This window comes from Impatiens glandulifera, chromosome 9 (genome assembly GCF_907164915.1).
Source record: "Impatiens glandulifera chromosome 9, dImpGla2.1, whole genome shotgun sequence".
Taxonomy (NCBI): Eukaryota; Viridiplantae; Streptophyta; class Magnoliopsida; order Ericales; family Balsaminaceae; genus Impatiens; species Impatiens glandulifera.
In genome coordinates this window covers 31,294,670-31,317,102 of record NC_061870.1, presented here as the reverse complement: position 1 = coordinate 31,317,102, position 22,433 = coordinate 31,294,670, and the positions used below count along the sequence as shown (strand labels likewise).

The window sequence follows — 22,433 nt, the reverse complement described above, 5'->3', positions numbered from 1 at the left end:
TACATAAAAGTATATTCTTACAACGTCTCTTGTTTATCAAATTTTGTATTGAATTTAAAATATAAAGTGTTATTAGCTTAGTTGGTTAAAAAGTTATATTTGTTTTGTTAGGTTGCGAGTTCGCAACATACCTGTAACATTTTTAATTTTTTTTTAACCATTTTAGGTTTATGGGCGGATCAACCCAGAATTCAACCAAGTATCAATTTATTCTCACATATATATATATCCAAATTAACCACAGCTCTTGACCCGATAATCCGGACACTTTCAAAATTAAGCATCACTACATATAGACAGATTAGTTAGTTAAAAATGTACCGCGTTCATCAAATTTGGTGTTGAATTTAAAATAGAATGTGTTATTAGCCTAGTTGGTTAAAGAGTTGTACTTGTTTTGTTAGGTTGCGAGTTCGAAACATATCTATAGTATTTTTAATTTTATTTTTAACCGTTTTAAATTTATGGACGGGTCAACCTAGAATCAAACCCAAGTATCAATTTACTCTCACATATATATCCAAATTAAAATTAAGCATCATTATATATATATATAGATTTTATTTGACTTGAGTTATAAAAAGTTGACTTATTAAGTGAAAAAGTATTAATATTTAATATATATATATATATAAATAAAAGAAATAGAGTGTGTTTTTATTAATAAATTAATTAATTTGATAATTAAAAAAGAATGATTAAAATTTAAAAATTATTTAAAATAATTCTTATAAAATAATAAAAGTTTAAAGTATTAATATTTTAAAATATATATATATAAGAAATAGAGTGTATTTTTATTAATAAATTAATTTATTTGATTGAATGAGAGATAACTCAAAAGGAATGATTAAATTTTTTAAAATAATTCTTATAAAATAAGACAAGTTTAGAGCTTGAATCTTATATTGGGTTATTTGTAGGAAATTTGAATAATGAATTTAAAATTTTTATTTGATTAAAATATGAATTATATAAATTGGGGTTAAATTATTAATATTTTATTTAATATTTTAATTTAATTTTTATAAATAAACAAATATATTATTTTAATATTTTAATTAGTAAATAGTGTGATTTGAATATTTAATGTTATATAATAAAGAATTATTTAAAAATAAATCTAATAACTTAAAATCAAACAAGATCTTAAGAGAGAAAGTAATAAAATATCTATTAAAAATTATATTAATAAATTGATAATAAATATTGGTATTTATAATAATAATAATAATAATAACAGTAAGTTATTTCCATTTAAAAATAATAATATTTCAGAAAGTAAAAAAACAAAACAATCAAAAGAATGAAAATCCCACATCATTTATCCCCACCATGGTAAAATCATTCAAAATCCAACCCACCACTGTCTGGAAATAATTGAAGCTAAAATAATTTTTAGTTAGATTTAAAATACTTATTTGTTGCGTATAGAGTACCAATTATTCTTTCATAAAAACTTCTCTTTTTTTATTAAAAAAAATATTCTTTTTTCTTGGTGTTTTAAATTATCGTTTCTCTATTTATTCCTTAGATTTAATAAATTAATTTTGCGTCTTCTTCTTAAGCACAATTTTTAATCGGATCAAATTTGACACAATAAAACTTTTAATTTGAATAATACTTACCATCATCATTATCATTATGTATAGGCAAGGACAGAATTATGTAGGCCTACTCGATTTTTTTTTTTTTTACGATTAACATATTACATTAATCCTTAATTTTTTTTTAAAAAAAATCAATAGAATTCACTATTTTGTTTATTTAATTATTAAAAAAAATTAAAATTTACATTTGTTTACTCATTTTGTTCAAAAATTTCTCGTTATTTATTTAAGCACACCCTCCTGATTCGTCCAGGTGTATAGATTGTTATTTCTAAATTGTGTTGGTGATAATTTTTGTAAATTTTTTACTATCTTAGTCGTAAAGGTAAAGGTTGATGGTCGATTTTTGACTGGACATTTTTAGTGTTAGCTCAGAATAAATATTATTCACATAGCATTTGATAATAAAGTAAGATGCCTAAACATCATATGCATGAACAACAAAACAAGTGGCATAAGCAAAAGTTGTTCCTCTTCTACCTTGACCCTAGCTTTTGTTGATGGCTTATTGGAAAGACTTACACTCGAATATATATGAGTTTTATTCTTCTCCATTAATTTTTATGAGTAATTTTATTTATTTATTAAATTCTTATACATTATAATTATAATTGTTCAGTCTCAATAACAATATGAGCCACAATGATGTAGACAAAACCCATCTTGGGTGGAGTCTCTCTCACATGTGAGATGTTTTGGATTTTTATTACTAAAAGTTATGCTATATCTTAGTTTTTTTAATTATTTATTTAATTTATTAAAAATACTAAAATATTATTTATTTATTATTATAAATTTAAATATAAAAAATATTATAATAATTCAATCAAATAAAAACTAAAATAACCTTTTTTTTTTTTTTCAAATAAGCTAGTAGGTATAACTTCAATTATTGTAACAATATTCAAACATTCTCATTTTTATTACATGCTCTAAAACAAAACTACCAATATATATATTTTCAATGTTACTTAGCTAGGAAAAAAAGACTATTGAGGCAAACAAATTAACCATGAATATTCAAACATTTAAAAATGCAAAAATAAACTCTACAAAAATTCAAAGCAAATTGTTGTTAACGAACATTAATGTAAATTATATATATATATATATATATATATATATATATATATATATATATATATATATATATATATATTTTCTTTCTAAAATCTCATCACATCTCCCTGGGCCAATATTGTAGGATATATGGACCATCTCACATACCTTAAGGAATAAACAAATTCATAGTAAGATTATTTAGACACATCTAAAAATAATTCCTTTTATAACTTCTAGATTTTTGGTGTGACCGGGATAGGGTCATTCGTGATCGCCAAACAATTATTGGCTCGAGTTCGACTTGTTTAACATATATTCGGGCTTGAATTCGGCTCATTTAATATATATTATAGTTCAAACTTGGCTCATATGTATTTAATTGGACTCACGACTCGTTTAGAAATTGTTTACATCCTAAAAGAACCCTTCTTTTATGAAGAGTTTCACATTTTTTTGAATTATTAAATATTAATTTAGGTTAGAAACAAGACGACGAAAACAAAAAAAATAACATCAATTTAACGTGTTTCACGGGATAAAACTTGGTTATGATGTCACCAAGAGACAGGGACCGACGAATACTTGGGCTTAGATGGGCCTAACCCACCCACATATATTTTATATATATATATAAAGAGGAGTGATAGAGTGAGGGAATTTAGTGAGGGAATTTGGTGAGGGAATGACGTGGCATTACCTTCATTGGTTGGAAAATGTAAAAGTAGGAGGAAAGAAAGAAAAGAGAGAAATTATTTGATTTTTTCAGCGAATAAGATTATGCCACATCATTCCCTCACCAAATTCCCTCACCAAATTCCCTCACCTAATCATTTCTCATATATAAAGCATCAAATATAATAACATACTATTAGTTGAATCTGTATGTATAATTATTTGAGGGAAAGTTTGTTTAATTTTTGTTTTAGTTGAGTTTTGTATAAAAATATTATTTAATTTTAATTGTTTTTAAAAAATTATTAATTATTTTAATTTTTAAATGCATAAGATAAAAAGATCAAAATTATTTTTTAAATATATGAAATATAAAGATAAATTAAAAGATATTAAATAAATAGTATCTTACTCTTTTATGGATAAAAGAAATAATGAGATAAATAAAGTGAAATGTGAAAAATATTAAATTTTGGATAAAATTTAAATAAAAAATAAACTTTGATATGTTTTTATTATTATTAGTATATATATATTAAAGTTTTTTTTATTATAGTTATTTAGATGATAGTATTTTTTAAATAGATTTTTATCTCTCAAACTGTATTTATTTGTTTTATATTTAAATAATATTTATAATAAATAACTAATTTAAAAAAAATAATTAACATCATGTATATCCCCTTAAAAAACATATACCAATATTTTAAAAATAATAATATTTTACTATTAGCTAATGTCTTTCCCTTAATTTTTTTTTAGCTAATTCAACCAAAGAATATTCTATTTTATTTTAAACCAATTATGAGATTATAATAGAGATTGCATCATAGTCTAAAATTATAATAGAAATTTATATAATACTCGGTTTTCCGAAACTCTAATAAATATAGAATTGGACTGAAAGGATACTCTCATTGCAAATATTTAAACTTTCTAAAGTGAATAGTTACACTTTTTAATAAGCCCAACATATATCGAATGCTAATAAATATAAAATTTTAATAGATATAAAATTAAGTTTGCTTATTACAAAAAAGTTCTAATATTCAAGTTTACCCAACAATATATTAATAAATATTAAACGATGTTTTAAATCAATATTTGAACAAACATGTTCACGAGCCCATAAATGAACATTTAAACCAACATGTTCGCGAACCACAAACGAGACCCTAAACGAACATGTTCACAATAATATCTAAAAGCTCTAACTTGACTCGTTTAAATTCCAAACTTTGAAACGATATCGGCTTGTTAATACTAAAAAATTAGCTCGAATGAGCTTTTTACTAAGCTGAGATTCGAAGACTAACGAACTAACTCGAAAGAAATTTTTAATGAGTCGAGATTTGAAGACTGATGAACTAGTTTGAACAAGCTTATTACTAAATTGAGATTCAAATAGCTAGTGAAACTCTTTTCATCTACCTCCCTATACCAAGTTTTATTTCGTATAGTGGACACCTATATATAGATTTTGTTGTATATACTATTTTTTTTTTAAAAGTTATATGCTAGAAAATATATATATATATATATATATATAAAAAAATGGAACAAACAACTTTAATATAGCTTAATTAAAACCTTGTCTAAAATTCTGAAAGATAATATTATGAGAACACAAAATAAAACTTTTAATATAGGGAAAACGAAAAATTTGCAGTGGGCAGGGAACTGATGTGGAAGGCTGACTAGACATTTTGACTCAACATTTCAAATTTTATTTATTTGTTTATTAATAATTTCTCTCTTTCTCTTTATTAATCATTTAATTTTATAGTAAATTTGTAAATATATATTTATATATTTTATTATTTAACTTATTTATAAAATTTAAAATAATAATAGATACAATAATAAATTAAATAAAAAAATAATAAAATATATATTTTCAAATATATATTATATTTGATAAATATATATTTAAGAGAATAAAAAATTAAATATAAAAATTCTTAATTTTTTAATTAATTATTTCTCTCCTCTCTATATATATATATCAATAATTAATTTATTAGTTTTTAAAATAAGTTATAATAGAAAATAAAAATTTGTCAAGATAAACTAAATCAAATCATACTAATATTCAAAATAAATATAACTCAAATTATGATATATTAATATTCAATTGTAAATAATTTTTTTTATAAGAGTTAACTAAATATGACAATATAAGGAGAGAGAATATATAACATTTTGAGTTAATTAATTAATTTATAATATAATTCACATGAAAATGAAATTTAAAAATATTAAGGAGAGAAAAAAAGGAAAAACAATTACTAAAGAGTTTGAGTAAAAGAATATATATAATTTTAAAAATTATATATTTATATATTTAATTTATTTATTTTCCTTATTATAACTCATTTTAAAATCAAATAAATATATAAATTATATACAGCGAGGGAGGAGAAATAATTAATTTTAAAAAATTAAGAATTTTTATATTTAATTTTTTATTATCTTAATTTATCAAATATAATATATATTTTTTTATTTAATTTGTTATTGTCCCTATTATTATTATTCTAAATTTCTTATAAATAAATAAGTTAAATAATAAAATATATAAATATATATTTATAAATTAACTATAAAAATAAATTATTAATAAAGATTGAAGAAAAGATTAAAAAAAAATTATTAATAAAGAGAAGAGAGAGAAATTATTAATGTAGAAATAAATAAAATTTGAAATGTTGAGTTATCATGTCTAGTCAGCTTTCTACGTCAATTCGCTGCACATTCGTTACAAATTTTAAGCTTCCCCTATCATTACTCATAAAACTTACATAGTTATGTGCACAAAGGAAACTCTACAATGTGAAAAGCTTTGAGTTGCATAAGATCAATTTTTAAATTTAATTTGTGTACTAAAATTAATCTATCAATAGGAAACAATACAAAAATTTTCATTTATTGAAAGACAGCCACAAACTTGTGATTTAAATAATGTCTAATCACTAAAAAAAAACATTTATAAACACAAAATAAACCTTATTCTAAAATCAAATTGAATACAATATCTCAAACATGTTAATTGTTTTGAGTAAACTTGTTTCCTTCTGCTCCTGATTTAAGATTGTGAATAATATCTATATGATACTAGAAGAATGTATAATGATATCAATGATTTCTCATTTTTGTAAAACTAAAGTTTATATTTTAAATTAAAGGAGAACTAGTATTACCAACTGTCACACCAACAGTCATAACCCCTGCTTAAATTTAAAATGTTTCTAGATTGAATCGAACTCGTAATTTTTTATCTCTTAAATCGACTCTTACCCCTGAACTATTTTGGTGAGGTAAGAACGCGTGTAAAAAGGTCTTTTAAGTTCAATCTAAAAATAATTTAGATTTGTTGCAATGAACTTCACATAATCATAAATGACATGTTAAGGTACATCTAATCAAGTTTTGGGGAGAAACTTCCAAGATTATTAATTATTATTATCCATCATCTGGCCGCGTAAGCTAGGAAAGAATCCAACTCATTGTCGTTGTCCTCTGCGGATTGCTTGATAACTTTGCTCAGTTCTTCAGCTCTTGTTCTAACCGCATGTCCTTCATCACTAGATGCCATCAAACTTTCAATGCTTTTCTTAATGGCGGATGAGGTCACTAGTTCATCGCGTTCTCCCCAGCCTATGACCGGAACTCCAACTTTGAGTATGTGGGTGATGAGTAAGGCGTTATACGGCTGGTCGGAGTGCATTGGCCATGTAGCCAATGGCACGCCCATGGTAAGGCTCTCTAGGCATGAGTTCCAGCCGCAGTGGCTCATAAATCCCCCAACCGACGGGTGCCGGAGAATCCCTAGCTGAGGAGCCCAATCTCTGGTCACCTTTCCCAACCCTTTCACCCGCTCCTCGAACCCTTCCGGCAGCTGAAGGATTGTGGATTCAGCGTTGAATATGTCTACTCTGTCGGCATCTCTCAACACCCATAGGAACCTCTGTTTACTTTCTTCCAACCCTAGAGCCAGCTCATTGACCTGTTGTTGGCTCATGGTTGTTAATGATCCAAATGATACGTATATCACAGATCTTGGTGGTTGTTTATCTAGCCATTCCAAGGTTGGGTGATGGTTTGCTGTAACTGCTGGGAGCAATGGTGTCGGCGCAATCGCCCATTGCTTGTTGTTGTTGTTGTTGTCAACGGCTGCGTCGGCTAGAAGGTCGAGGTAAGGGACCTCGATTGGTCGACATGTGTTGAATAGTTTGCCATGACTTAGATGATTAAATTGAGTCTGAATAACAAAAAGCTTTGTGAACTCTGGGATGGTGCAATTGTCTAGAGTCGGGATGGCCTCGGGCTCCAGCTGGGCCACCGGGAAAGGTTTCCCGGAGAACTGGCAGGTTAAAGAGAAGTTGCAGAATGTGGAGCCACAATCGAAAGAATAGGACTCTGCATTCGGAACAGAGGCAACATCCTGGACGACGTAACTCATCATGTAGTCGTGGATGACCACGAGTCTTCTAGTTCTAGTTGTAGTTGTATCCACCGAGGAGGAGGAGGAAAGTTCCCGTAGCAATGCAGCGACAGGTTGGCGCAGATTCAAGGAGGCTTCGAAAGAGGGCCAGAGATGTTGAGGGAATTTGACAAAGGAGTATGGTTCGGAAGGAGGAGGAGAGTTAAAAGGGGGTGTGGGTAATTCGTGGAATGTGATTCCGGAAGTATTCAGGAGGAGAGTGTCGTTCTCGTGCCGGAGTTTGGCCTGGCGGCAGTGGACGGCGGTGGCGGCGTAGTGAACGGGGAAGCCACGGGAGCGGATGAGGTGAGAAAGACGGAGGAGCTGGTTGAGGTGGCTTTGGGCTGGAAATGGCACCATTAAGAACACTACATCATCAGAATCTGTAGCAAGAGCAAGGGATTCCATGGGAGTAGCCATTGATGATGATGGAGATGGAGATGGAGTTCTAGCTCTCTAGTCAATCAGTTTGGAGCTTATTATTGGTGGTTGTGATTCATCACCCTCACTTCAAAACTTAAGTTATTCTATATATTAAATATTTGGTTAGGTAATTATATATATATCTTACAAAATAAAATTATCAAAATAAGTAAAAAAATGAAAATGCATTCTTACAATTAATTAATTATAAATTTAACTAAATAATAACTTATACAATACTCATTTAAAAATTATCACATTATAATACCATTGTTCTTCATTTTGTAAACCTTAAAAATTAAGAAAAATAATGATAGAGAATGAAATTTGTTGTTATAAATGTTGTCAGAAGTGATGTGATAACCGTAATGAAACTTAAATCTAATAAGAGAGAAAATTTCAATTTTTCAAGTCAATTATGTGCTATCATATTATCTCGACTTCATAGACACAAAATTACAGCTCTCAATCATTACTCTTTTGCTATTTCAGTTGGAAGAATTAGATCGGGCTAGATATAACTTTTTAAACTATGTTTTTACATAATTTGATCCTATTTAATTTATTAAAATACTAAAATATTGATTATTTAAAATAATCATAATATAAATTTAAAGATAATTTATAAAAAGAAAATAATTCAAAATCTAACCCCAATCAAAATTTATTAAATAAATATAGATTTATTCAAATAAAAAAATAGCTATGGACCAATGAGTACTGGATGGGCAGCGTTTGAATTTAAAATATTAAATGCTCAAAATACTGAAAACTGTTAATGCAATGATTCATTTAATGATCTGAATCCTCATCAGTCTTTTTCTTTTTTTCTTTCTTTTTTTTGTTTCTTAGGAAAAATGTCTTTTTGTAAAGTCAGACTTGTTTGATTGTAATTCCATAAATAATTATAACATAATTCAATATTTTTTTTCCCTTCTTATCTGTTACCTTACTCAATCTTTCTAACAAAAATACAAAAATATTATATATCTTATTTTTTAAATATTTCTTTTATTATTATTATTAAGATTAATAAAACAATTCAATAACTATAAAAAATTAAAATTAATTAGATTATATATAAAGCACAGTTATATAGGATTGAATAAATATTAAAAAATTAAGTTTAGAGAGGATTAAGTAATAATAAAATATTTATAAAAATCTATATAACCAGAGAATTGATCACAATGTTCAACTAACCAGAGCTTTGTAAGATTTCGATCATTTACAAGTTAAACTTAAACTAAGTTAAAAGATAAAAAAAAATTATGTATACATAAGCAAAGAAAGATGTTCAAACCTCATAAACCTAATAGAGAATAAAGAAAATAAAAGTTTAGACCATAAAGATTTGAGTTCAAGTAGTATATAACAATCAAACAAAAACACCAATCTTGAAATAAATAAAAACAGCTCTAACGTTAACCTCGGACAAAATTTCCCAAGATTATTGGTCCAACTTAAACAGAAGAAGAATGCAGCAGCTACAAAAATCAGTTTAAGCTCTCTTTCCATTCAAATCTTTTCTTTTTAAAAAAAATTCTGATCAGTACCAACAACTTGACTCAATCTCTCATGAACGTATCGCCAATCCTTGCATCGCTTGTGTATTACCTTCTTCAGTGACCTTGTTCGCTTGAATTGTGTTAATGACATTAGCTATATTACCCTGCAAGCAAAATATCCAGAAGTAAGCAAAACATCTAACAAATCAAACACATTCCTTCAAAAAATAAGAAAAAAAGGAAAGAGATTCCTAACCCTCCATGTTCCCAGCTTTGTTCTAAGAGCTAGCCATTGCTGCTGTCCAAACATTCGCTCAACAGATCGGCTACATAAAAGTGGCATAGTTTATCAAATAATTACTCGTGATATTAGTGGTTTTTCTAGTGGATGGTGAAGGAATATAGAACACACCTAACAATGACAGTCTGATTCATCTGATCCATTCTACAGTCAATTAACTTGGCTGTGATGGCCTTGACAACCCACATTTCCACCTCGTCTTCATTTATCTGCCAACACATCATTCCTCAATACGATTATGGAACAGGATAAAACAAAGGAAAATGCACCACGGTAACAACGATATTTACCTTGAGTGTGTCCTTGATTAATGTGAAGGGAATTTGACCAGATTCGACAGCGGCCAGATCTATCAATGATATCAACCTCATCTTTGTAATACAGTCTTCATGTACAAGACCTATACCAATCCAACAATAATATTTCATTAAAAACTACAAATTCAGAAAATAAATTATTGTGGAGGTAGGCAATAGTTACCATGGCCTTCCAAGAAAGTTGAATTTGCTGCATGAAATTCCAAATAAGCATCCAACTTCTGAGTAAGGAATATCTTCAAAAGCTCATATACCAAAGCAAGGTTTCCATCTTTCTCCAACTGTGCAACAGCAGGCATATCCAACAGATCACACTGCAAAATAAGAACCATTCAGCGCTGCTAAAGACAGTACATAATAAAATTCAAGAAACGACAACAAATTTGATGGGTTTTGATCATCTGATCTATGACTCATAAAGACCAATTAGGTAACAAAATTGATAGTACACAAAATTGAGTAGCAGCATTAAGAAAGTAACTCAAATCAACAGCAAAAAAGCATATATCAACAAAAATACATTGAGAGGTAAGAAACTGAAAAGATTACAGAGAAAGCAGTGAAAAAAGAACCGGGTAAACAAGGATTAGAATGAAAAAAAAAATACAGCATTGTAAAGATTTCCAGCTTCAATTGTTGACGTAAAACATTAATTCTTTTCAGTGATACCTACAATCAACATTTACTATTACAATACCTGGAACATGTCAGGTGCCTTAACAAATTCAATCACAGCATTGACAGCTTCCCCCTTGGCTTCACTAATAGCATGTGCATCTTCATTTGAAAGAGTAGCAAGATACCTTGTAAGGAACTTGAAGGAATCCTTTCCTGAGCTGCGACTGAAATGGAATATGCTAAGCATCAGAATTGTTTATAGGTAGACAAATATAACAACTAAACACCAGGAAAAAAGGATAATCAGTTACACTTATGCAACAGTACCCTAGGGTTTCCTCATAAAGATAAAAACAAAGAAAAGGTACAGCCTAATAAAGCATAATTTGTTAGAACCTTTTGCTCTCTTTCAGAATGTTAGCAATGGTAAGAAAAAGTTTCCTTTGATCCTCCAGCCCAATGTTCCACTCTCGCAAGAAGGTATCCATCTTTTTAAAGGTGGGAATAATGAGTTCAGTCGTCTTCCCATTGATAGCCAGATCAAGGGCCTTCATGAATACATAGAACCGACTATATGGGTTCTCCAGCAAATTGTACAAATTGAACAATCTGATCAAGATAAAAACAAATCAAATGATCACTTAACACAATTAAAGTTGAATCAGTAATCTAGGTACAGATAAGAACTTACATCTTCAAACGCAACGCTGGCTTGTCATTTGCTTGTTGAGTTACTTTATTGGCGATAAGTTTGGCCATCTCCAATGACTCGTCAGGGCTCTCAGGCTTCGTGACAAGAGAGCAAATAACAGTGTAAATGCATTCCACATCTGGAATGAAAAGCAAAAAACACACCAGACAGTCAATGAAAGTATAAACATATGGTTATAAAATTACATTATCAAGTCCAGAAGCCAGCAACCAGAGATTGTATTGGTAAGCACATATACCTTTATCAGAAACTTTGGAAAATATCAAGTCGGCGGAAGTAAGCATGAGAGAAGCTAAATCCAACCATCTACCCATCACAATGCATTCTTGAGCCTCTAGACATAGCCTCTGCACTTGCGACTCAACCATCTAGTACAAGTACATGGGCAATTGTAATAAATAGGGAGATTCACAAATTTAGAAAAACAAAACATGAAATTGGTAAATTGTTCGCAACGTTTGTTCAAAGTAAAGAGGGAAGAGAAACCTCGGGACCGGCGTCGGACCAGGAAAGTTCCGATGTGAATCGGACGGCGGTGAGAACAGGGTCATCCTCCGATGTGGGCACAACTGTCATCATCGCTGGTTTTGAATCTGTGAAGAAACCTAACCTAATCGCTGATGATAAGTCGCAGTTGGGAGAAGAAGAAGAGCGAGACGGCAAAGGGAAAGAAACTGTGAGAGAGATAATGTTATAAACCCTAGTCGCGGCCTTGTTGAAAATGGATTATTTTTATAACCCGGGTTATTTAAAAATAACTAAACGGGCCTTACCCGATATTTACAAACGGGAATTAAGTATATATTTATTTATTTATTTATCAATTTATTATCTCTAATTGCAAAATAGCTTACCTTAAAATCTTATATATGTAATTTGTAATGTCTTAATTAAGAAAATTTGTTATTTATGTGGGTGGAGAGATTATTGCTAGTTTTAAATATTCAAATCAAATTTGATAGAATAAAATGTGTGTAACAATTAGATCAATTATATCTTAACCTTTAATATATTTTAAAACTTTATTAGCTTAACCTTTATTTAAATTATATTATATATTTAAAATGTGTTTAAAAAACAAATATAACTTGTTGGGTCAAAACCTTAGGTCTAAGAACTCAATAGATCCAATAATTTGAGACTTGCCATCAAAACAGGAAAATAATATTTATCAAATATGACTTATATTGATGATGGGAGATAATAGTAGATTGAGGCAATACAATTGGAGCGAAATCGGGGTAAACGTAGATTGAGGGGGTAAACGTAGATTGAGGCGATATAATTGGAGCGGAATCGCATGGGAGGTAAACCTAAGTTGAGGCGATACAATTGGAGTGGAATCGAGAGGTAAACGTAGACTGAGGCGATACAATTGGAACGGAATTGAATGGGAGGTAAACCTAGGTTGAGGCGATACTATTGGAGCGGAATCGAGTGGAAGATAAACTTGATTGAGGCGGAATAGAATGGCAGGCAAACGTAGATTGAGGCCAGACAAGTCCCTTTGGAACAATATCATCATGTTGGAGCGGAATCGGAAATGGAAGGTAAACGTAGATTGAGGCTATAGAATTGGATTAGAGTGGAATCGAAAGTGGAAGGTAAACGTAAATTGAGGCGATAGAATTGAAGTGGAATCGAATGGGAGGTAAACGTAGATTGAGGCTATACAATTGGAGCGGAATCCATTGGGAGGTAAATGTATATTGAAGCCAGACAATTGGAGTCTCTTTGGCACAATAAATCATCATGACACATAATCTAAGGTTCTTAGAGTTCCATCTAAGAAACTGACAAATTAGACAAGCCTTCTTTTCAGGTTTAATATTTTTTTTCTTCATATTTTTGTAGTAAAGATTAAACTACTAAACATTTCATAATATCATTATAGGAAACATTTAAAAGAAAAAATCAAATTGATTATGAGAATCAGTAATAGTAAGTATATTCAGCTTGCCTCTTTTACTGCTATAACTCCTACATTAACTATATATATAAAACCTTAAGAACAACACCACCAGATAACAACAATTCATAAATATATCTCCATTTACTGAAAGCAAAAAGAAACTGCAATTCACAATAATAATGGAAGGAAATAGTTATATTAAAAACAACTAAACTTTCAAATAAACTATCTGAACAACCATAGCAACTGAAAAATGCAGAGTTCTTCCAAGACAGAGCAATTGGGGTTACCTGTTACTGGTGGGCAGTAGCTTTTGCTTTGAAGGATTGGTGTTTGTAAACAAATGAATCTCCCCAAAAGGAGGGATCCTTATAACGAGTTCTCGCATAAACTACTCCCAACTGTCAAATGCAGCTAGAGACTAGTTCATCAGATTAAAAATACACAAGAATTTCAATCAGAAAGAATAACAATGTTTTTTTTGTAGCCAGCCACTGGAAAAGAAATGTCATATTTGGGATCTAGTTTAACTGGGCTAATCTGTCCCAAGGTCAAACTAATCTAGAATCAATCAGTATCTGGTTGGTTTCAAATGAAAATTATACAACTACAATCTCTAATCAAACTGACCTAGTTTTACAATTGTGGCAATTCCGGAAGATTTTCTTCTTCTTTTCTATCCACTCTCATGTGTATCTATTCGGCTCTTCTTTTTCTTTTCATCGTTCTCAGAACAGGAACTCATATTGCCATTACTCTCACAGTATACATTCTTTAATGCAACGATGGGCTTCTTCTTGTTTACCCCAAGCTTAAATCTTATAAGAGGTCTTTTCGGGCTCTCAGGAACAACTTCTTTCCCGGTTTCCTGCTCTTCAGATTCATGTGTTTCGGTCTTCTTCTCTGCTCCAGTAACTTGAAGGAATGTGTCGTCGAATACAGAATAATGATTATTACCGGTATTTTCTTCCATCATTCTAGGTTGAGGAACAACTGGACATACTTCTTCCTTCTCTCCAAATGGAAGAGGAGCAGCAATGAAAGGATTTCCCTGGGCAACTCTTTTTTCTTTAGCGCCATCAACAGCTTTAGGAAATTCAGACCCATTGTTGGCCAACATTTGTTGAAGACTTAAGAAAGATGACTCTGGATTCTTCTGCTTTCTCACAACTTCCACCTTTGGGTCAGTTACCGATCTCTCATTAACCAATGGCGATTCATGTGCGATACAAGCTTGAGTATCGGGAAATGCTGGCAGCCAAGCGGGTATGTGTTGGTCAGGTGGAGTTTGTCCTAGTTGGATAAAACTCGGTTCAACTTTTTGGTCCCTTGAAACAGGAAAAGGAGGGATTGAATATGCAAATGGAATCTCTCCAGCATCCTCAACATATTGAATCAGTTCCCTAATTATACCAGAATTAGCAAGACAATGATTAACATCTGAAGCACCTGAAAACCCTTCTGCTGATCCTAACTCTTTCAATGCTTGAATTACATCCAACACTTCACAGTAATTCCGATCGGCTAAATTTGCATACTGATTAGAGATTTTCCCAATCTCACGAGTATACCTAACAGCTACATCAGACATTACATTGAGGGCTGATTGTTGGAAACCCTGAAATCCTATAGAATCGAATACCTGCGCAACAGCTATCTTCGCTAATGCTTGAACAAAGTCGTCAGCTCCTGATCTCTTGTTGGTAGGATTACGTGAATTGTCTCTTCCACCCTCCGCAGCTCCATCGCTCATATTCAAAGCTTTCTCATCACGTAGAAAAATGCTCCCGAGTTCCGTTTCCTTACAACTAACTCCTAGTTCGTGAAGAAGAAGAAGTAGTACTATCCACAAAAAACCCTAGACCGGTGCATTGGGACCGGCAGAGAATAAATATAGCGCAAAATTGGAATAGTGAATTAGGAGTAATCGAAGCTTACCAGATTGTGTAAAGTTTCTAGGGTTTAAAGGATGTTGGATGCCAAATATGAATGCGATTGAACGAAATAGGAACCGATTGACTGCTGAAATGGGTTTAAGGGCTTGTAAACCCTGGATCAGTAGTAAAGAGGGAAAGCTGACTGAGAGTGAAGAGTGTGCGGGCGAGAAAGAGAGAGAGGGGAGCGGTCGCGAACGGCGGGGCCGAGGGTGCAGGCCAAATTTAAAGAAATCAAAGACCCAAACTTTTGTTAATATTATTATTATTAATCTATTCTTATCATTAACTCAACGGTTTCTAATTTTTTCACTAAAAAAACAAAACTTCAAATTCAAGTAAAATAAAAAAATATATATATTTGCGAAACAAATATTCAGCTTATTTGGAAACGAACTTGATCGAAGTCATCTAAGTTTTGAGTTTACCATATTAATTTAGATAAAATAATGTTCTTCGACTCACTTTTAGGTGTTTCTAAACAGGTACATTATATCATCATGGAGTTAAGTTTATTGCATTATGTTAGGCAATAACAAACAAAAACTCAAATACAAAAACAAACATAAACACTGTTTTTTAATTTTTTCACTCAAATGAATCAGACTTAAAATTGAAGTAGAAAAAAATATATAAATCGGTAATTTAGTGTCATAAATACTGTGACAATACTTGAATTTGAAAAATTGATTTTTTCTCTTTTATTAGATTTAAATCTAATCACGTGTTGTCACATCATTATTCCCGACAGCATTCATAACACCAAATTTCCGTTTTTTTATCATTATTTTTATATTTTTAAGGGGTTAAGTTTGTTGCATTATCTTTCGCAAAAACAAACAAACACTCAAATTAAAATACAAAAACAAACATGAACATCATGTTGTTTTTCTAAAGTGCAATTTGGTGAATGACCTTTCACCCTATTCATATTTTCTCCAATCTCACAAAGAACAAGCCTCATAGATTGTTCTGTCTGTCATGAGATTCAACAACATTTCATTGTGTGTGTGTCTGCTGCTAAATCTGTATGTATACTATATGGGCATAATTCACATCTCTTCTAATAAAATTCAGAGAAAAAACAAACAATTGTCATTCCACAACAGTGTAACACAAACAAACCATAATTGAGGTTAGAGATTCAAATAAATTTTATTGGGGGAGTCTATTCATAACCACAGTTTTCTGTGTATTTCAATAGGAGATATGGAAAATAAAAATAAAAATAAAAATGTTTTGATAATTGCCTTTACAGCATTTCAGGCCTCCAGTTGTTGTCCATTTGAACCTTGACCTACAGAATATAGAATAGAAAGAAACCTGTAAGAGCATGATAAAAAAACGCAGTTATGACAATGTTATAAGACACCAAAATAATATAATAGTTCCAAATAATGTTCAAATGTCCATTTTGATGTTACAAGTCCACGAGACAAGTAACTTCATGTGAATTCCGACTTCAATAGAGACAACTTTCAACAATTATCTACATACAGATTATATTTGTTGGAAAAACATATTTTGTTTTTACATATAGGGTTGAGTTTCTGAATTCTTAACTTACATAAGCTACTTACCAATTCATTAGGAACTAGATTCTAGAGTAGAAAATGATTTAATCAATTCATTATTACCAATTTTCACACAAGTACATCAAGTTTTCATATGAATATTGTTCTTGATGATGTCCACCAACCTCCCCAAGAGTATTAAAATGGCATATGGTTTCCTTTATGCACAATGGAAAACAACTAAATGAATAGATCTATGATTAGCATGATCAAATAGTAAGTACAGATCATTGTCGTGATTGTTATTCCCTGTAATTGCAAGCCAGACTTTCAAACTTGCTGTTTTTTTATCAGCAAACAATACAAGTTCCATTTAAGCACCAAATAACTCCACCATTTGAAATAGATTGATTACTTGATGGAGTTCCAATGATCTCTCAGGTGTAATACTCTATGGATGATATTTCATAGAAAAAGGAACAATATAGAAACACTAGAAATGCAACCTAAATGATATGGCTTATATGGTCATTCACTAATGCTGCAGAGTAAAATTCCCTCTCAGCCTGAATTGTTTTAACCCTTTCAGGTGTCCAATAAAGAGAAACACATGGAACCCTAACCATGATCAAATACAGATCCCAATGAACGATGAGCCCGAGAAGAAACAAAACGCCTAACACGCATAAAGGAAACCCTAGATCAAGCGAAATCGAGAATAATCATTAGAAATTGAGCTATAACTGACCTCATTTCTGATAACCTCCGCCAATGGCATCCATGTCCTCGACGACTTTAGCGGTGAGGTAAGGGATGGGAAAATCGCTGACATCGAAAGTAGTCTCCTTCATCATTTTTTCGACATCGGCCTTCTTGAGAATAGTACGGCGAATCGGCGGTCGGTTGCGACGCTGGTCGCGGGAGAAGTACTTGATGTCGTAGACGGTCTCGGGGTCGGAAGATGGGATAATGGCCTTCTCAGGAATGGTGGCGGGACAGAACAAACGGTATTCCGTAGCCTTGGGAACAGCCAATTTGTACTCGGGAGAGGCGCAAGGACCAGTGATTTCCCATGGCTTTTTGATGTAACGCCTGAGTGTCTGAAGGACAGATTTTGCTGCTGAAGCCATGGCGGTAATTGGGAAGGCGATATGGATCCACGCTAGGTTTTCGACCGGTGAGAAGACGGACTTATTAGAGAAGAAGATTTCAGATGTTTATGTTATGTTTTTTTTTTACCATTAAATTTAAATATTTTTAGTTTTTAATGTATCAATTAATTAATCTTATTATTGAATCACATCTATGATAACATAAAACAATTATAATGAATAAAACTCATGATTTATGTATATTAAAAAGAGCATAAGAATATCTATAATCAACTTTTATAAGAGTGCAATAACAAGATTATCATTTATTTATTAACTCATTTCATATCATCCCACAATAATTGAAGTATAATTGAAGTAGGGCGGACAATTTTGGAGCCGACACAAAAATACGAGCCTAATTGAACACGAAAAAAATCAAGTTAGGGTCACATATTTTTTTATTCGCCAAAATTAGTTTGACCTGTTTAACCTGATTAATAATAAGGTCAAAATCGGATCGACCTGAAATTACTCAAATTAGATCCGATTACTTTTGTATAAGTTTTCTTGTTTGAATTTTGTGTTATTCTTTTCTATATAGTCAATCATTTTTTTTGTAAAATATTTTATAAGCGAATTTGTGACTTAACTTAATTTTTGTTTTGTGACAGTGTTATTTTAATTTAAAACAGATATGTGAATTAATTACATCAGGTTTGGTTATAGTTGAGTTAGGTAAATCGAGTCAAACGGATCATGTTCGGATTAATCACAAATAAACATGTCAAGGTTCATGTTAGTATCCGTCAACCTCATACTGCCACTGCTAAATTTTAAGAGTTCCTTTTGGTGGTCCTCTAAGCTATATATGACTTAAATTAGAGATTTTTCAATGTCCGCATTTGAAGAAGATGATGATCATCATCATAATTGAAAATTGACATTATTAGTTAATTGATTGATTCATCTAGTTGCGTAGGCTAGGAAAGAATTCAATTCTCCGTGGTGGTCGCCCTCTACTGATTGCCTGATAGCTCTTCCCAATTCTTCCGCTCTTGTTCTAATCTCATGTCCTTCACTCGATGCCATCAAATTTTCAATGCTTTTCTTAATGGCAGATGAGGTCACTAGTTGATCACGTTCTCCCCAACCCATGACCTGAACTCCCACTTTGAGTATGTGGGTGATGAGTAAGGCGTTATGCGGCTGGTCGGAGTGCATTGGCCATGTAGCCAATGGCACTCCCATGGTAAGGCTCTCGAGACATGAGTTCCAGCCGCAGTGGCTCATAAAACCTCCAACCGATGGGTGCCGGAGAATCCCAAGCTGAGGAGCCCAATCTCTCGTCACTTTTCCCACCCCTTTCACCCGCTCCTCGAACCCTTCAGGCAGCTGAAGGATTGTGGATTCAGCGTTGAATATGTCTACTCGGTCGGCATCTCTCAACACCCATAGGAACCTCTGTTTACTTTCTTCCAATCCTATAGCCAGCTCATTGATCTGTTCACGGCTCATGAGTGTTGTTGACCCAAATGATACGTATATCACCGAATTTGGTGGTTGTTTATCGAGCCACTCCAAGGTTGGGTGAGGTTTGTCGTAGTCGTTTTCTGTAATTACTGGAAACAAGGGCGCGATTGCCCATAGCTTCTCCTTCTGGACCTTCTCAGCGGACATTGTTTCGACTAGTAAGTCTAGGTAAGTGCCCTCCATTGCTCGGCAGGTGTTGAATAGCTTACCATGTCTGTTAAGATCAAATTCATCTTCATTGCCGAAAAGTTTCAGGATCTCAATGTTGAAGCAATTGTCTAAAGTTGGAATGGACTCCGGTTCCAACTCGACAGGGAAAGGTCTCCCCGTGAACTGACAGGTAAAACAGAATGTGCAGAAGACTGAGCCACAATTGAAAGAATAGGACTCCGCATTCGGAAGAGAAGCAGCATCCTGGACGGCATAATTCATTAGGCTGTCGTGGACGATGACCAGTCTTCTAGTTCCAGTTCCAGTTCTAGTTGTAGTTGAGGAAAGTTCCCTTAGCAACGCAGCGACAGGTTCGCGCAAGGTTTGTGAGGCTTCAAAGGTCGGCTTAAGATGGTCGAGAAACTTAACAGAAGAGATGGATGGTTCGGGTGGAGGAGAAAGAAAAGGGGGTGTAAGGAGTTGATGGAATATTATTGGACAAGTAGTGTTGATGGGCGTATCGTGCCGGAGCTCGACCTGACGGCAATGGAGAACGGTGGTGGCATAGTGAACGGAGAAGCCACGGGAGCTGATGAGGGTTGAGAGGCGAAGGAGCTGGTTTAGGTGGCTTTGGAGTGGAAACGGCACTATTAAGAACACTACATCCTCAGCGGCAAGCCTAGAATCCATCGATATTATTGATGATCAGTTGTTGTACTTCTTTTCTCTCTTCAAATTAATTCAATCAATTACCTAATATATATTATTTATTAATAATGTAAATAATATATTTATTACTGTAGAGAAAGTGATATAGATAATATTGCACAAAATGGGTGTGCATGGCTGTCATTGTTAGCCTAGACTTTTCTACTAGAGATATTATTATTATTATTCTATCGAACAGATTGAAATGCCAAAATAATTTACTTTTCCACTAAAACATGTTAATTTATTACTTATTTTGTATAAATCAAACGCATGCGCATGCGTCATGACTTCAACAGTTTGCTAGATGCAACTATTGTGTATTTGTGTTATTATTTGTTTGATTAAAATTAGGTTATTATTAATATAATATCTGAATTTAAAAATAAATAACTTCATATATAAATTATATATATCACTTCATTTCTAGGTGACACGTACTTTATTTTAAAGGAGACAAGTGAAATTCATGATAAAGGACAAGTGACCTATTTCCAATAAAGATAAGTAAAATAGGTATCGAAATCATAATTGACTTCTTACCTTTCATGCATAGTGATAACAAAGCATCATATTCATTTAAAGGTAAATTAAACAAGTTTATTCAAAATTGGTTTATAAAAATATTGATTAAGAATATATATATATATATATATTGATGATAATTTTATGAAATTTTTACAAGAGGATGGCTTATGATAATGATTTTGAAATAGTATGATAATAATGACTTAGGATCATATATGATTATGAGACCTTTTTGATAAACTTCTTATTTTAACATTGAAATGAAATGTGATAGATTTAGATTAAAAAATGAGGGTTTAAATAAATATGACGATTGGTCTATTTTTATTACTATGGGCTTAAATTATGTATTTGTTTTTTAATAATGGATTATTTGTACATTGAGTGTTGCTTATACATGTTAATGTTAATGCATTAACACAATACCTCCGTCTTGATTGATAATTAATGTTTCAACACAAGACTATTATGTCTTGGTTGGTGACTTATGGCTCTATACAAACTTTAAGATGACTTAGTATTAAGTTATTACCGTCGTTATCTTTTTATATATACTTATTATTAAGTTATTACCGTCATTATCTTGATTACAAAACTATTATAAATTATATATATATATATATATTATATATATATATAGATATATATAATTTTGTGATAAAGATGGTTTACATTTAGTTAAAAGTTGATTTTTTTTTTCAATATATACGATTTTTAATCCAATTGTAGAAAGATGTGATTTTCTTATTGGACTGGTTTAACTCATCCATTTAAATGGATCTCTTTCCGATAAAAACGTAAGACTAGTTACGACTTAGAAAGACTAAAGGATAGAAGAATATATATATATAAATTGTCGATAAGGAAAGTTAACTCAAGAATAATATGTCATTATCTTTTATTTTGATCTAAAATGGAGTGATAATGCTAATTTGTAAAGGTTGGATTGTGATAAATGATAATGTTTATTTATTATGAAAATATTTTAAAAGATAAGTTTGTTTAACTAGCTTATAGCCTTAGAATGTTAGGCATGAATAATGACATACAATTGTAGGCTCATGATTTAGTTCAGGGCGTGACAATTAATATTTAGTTTTATGGTTTAAAAAATAATATATTTAAGAATTAATTAAACAAAATTTAATATTATCAATATTTTAAATAAATTGATAAAAAAAATCAAGAAATCACTATAAGACAATAGACTCGTATTCTTGTTCTTGTTGTATATAATATATATAGTTAAATATCAAGACAAATTGACACGTTTATAAATAATAATTTTGAGAAACAAATTAGTACCACGGTCTGACAAGTCTTTGTGTCTTAAAAAAAATAAAATTGGTTTTTATAA

The 22,433-nt window shown here is 31.2% G+C and overlaps 5 protein-coding genes across 7 annotated transcripts; all 5 read right to left on the bottom strand.

Annotated features, from left to right (window-relative positions):
• Positions 1-6,672: 6,672 nt before the first annotated feature.
• On the bottom strand, positions 6,673-8,343 carry LOC124915240 (zeatin O-xylosyltransferase-like). Its single transcript, XM_047455921.1, has one exon. It carries the CDS (start codon positions 8,245-8,247, stop codon positions 6,814-6,816), a length of 1,434 nt encoding a protein of 477 aa, XP_047311877.1. The 5' UTR covers positions 8,248-8,343; the 3' UTR covers positions 6,673-6,813.
• Positions 8,344-9,570: 1,227 nt separating this feature from the next.
• LOC124915593 (eukaryotic translation initiation factor 3 subunit M-like) lies at positions 9,571-12,392 on the bottom strand. Its single transcript, XM_047456349.1, has 10 exons — positions 12,193-12,392; positions 11,945-12,074; positions 11,686-11,824; positions 11,391-11,603; positions 11,074-11,218; positions 10,540-10,690; positions 10,350-10,459; positions 10,171-10,268; positions 10,015-10,084; positions 9,571-9,922 (listed from the first exon to the last, which is right to left on the bottom strand). The coding sequence occupies exons 1-10, from the start codon at positions 12,283-12,285 to the stop codon at positions 9,827-9,829; spliced, it is 1,245 nt and encodes a 414-aa protein (XP_047312305.1). The 5' UTR covers positions 12,286-12,392; the 3' UTR covers positions 9,571-9,826.
• Positions 12,393-13,744: 1,352 nt separating this feature from the next.
• LOC124916616 (transcription initiation factor TFIID subunit 8) lies at positions 13,745-15,762 on the bottom strand. Of its 2 annotated transcripts, none has more exons than XM_047457355.1 (2): positions 14,249-15,762; positions 13,745-14,019 (listed from the first exon to the last, which is right to left on the bottom strand). In XM_047457355.1, the coding sequence occupies exon 1, from the start codon at positions 15,369-15,371 to the stop codon at positions 14,295-14,297; it is 1,077 nt and encodes a 358-aa protein (XP_047313311.1). In that variant the 5' UTR covers positions 15,372-15,762; the 3' UTR covers positions 13,745-14,019; positions 14,249-14,294. The 2 variants fall into 2 exon arrangements, with proteins under 2 accessions (XP_047313311.1, XP_047313310.1); XM_047457354.1 differs by lacking the exon at positions 13,745-14,019 and having other exon boundaries at positions 14,048-15,476; positions 15,557-15,762.
• Positions 15,763-16,594: 832 nt separating this feature from the next.
• LOC124914669 lies at positions 16,595-18,272 on the bottom strand. 2 transcript variants are annotated; one of them, XM_047455259.1, is made up of 2 exons: positions 17,815-18,272; positions 16,595-16,875 (listed from the first exon to the last, which is right to left on the bottom strand). In XM_047455259.1, exon 1 carries the CDS (start codon positions 18,194-18,196, stop codon positions 17,816-17,818), a length of 381 nt encoding a protein of 126 aa, XP_047311215.1. In that variant the 5' UTR covers positions 18,197-18,272; the 3' UTR covers positions 16,595-16,875; position 17,815. The 2 variants fall into 2 exon arrangements, with proteins under 2 accessions (XP_047311215.1, XP_047311214.1); XM_047455258.1 differs by having other exon boundaries at positions 16,595-16,849; positions 17,815-18,271.
• Positions 18,273-19,123: 851 nt separating this feature from the next.
• LOC124916234 (zeatin O-glucosyltransferase-like) lies at positions 19,124-20,530 on the bottom strand. Its single transcript, XM_047456964.1, has one exon. The coding sequence runs from the start codon at positions 20,528-20,530 to the stop codon at positions 19,124-19,126; it is 1,407 nt and encodes a 468-aa protein (XP_047312920.1).
• Positions 20,531-22,433: the final 1,903 nt, after the last annotated feature.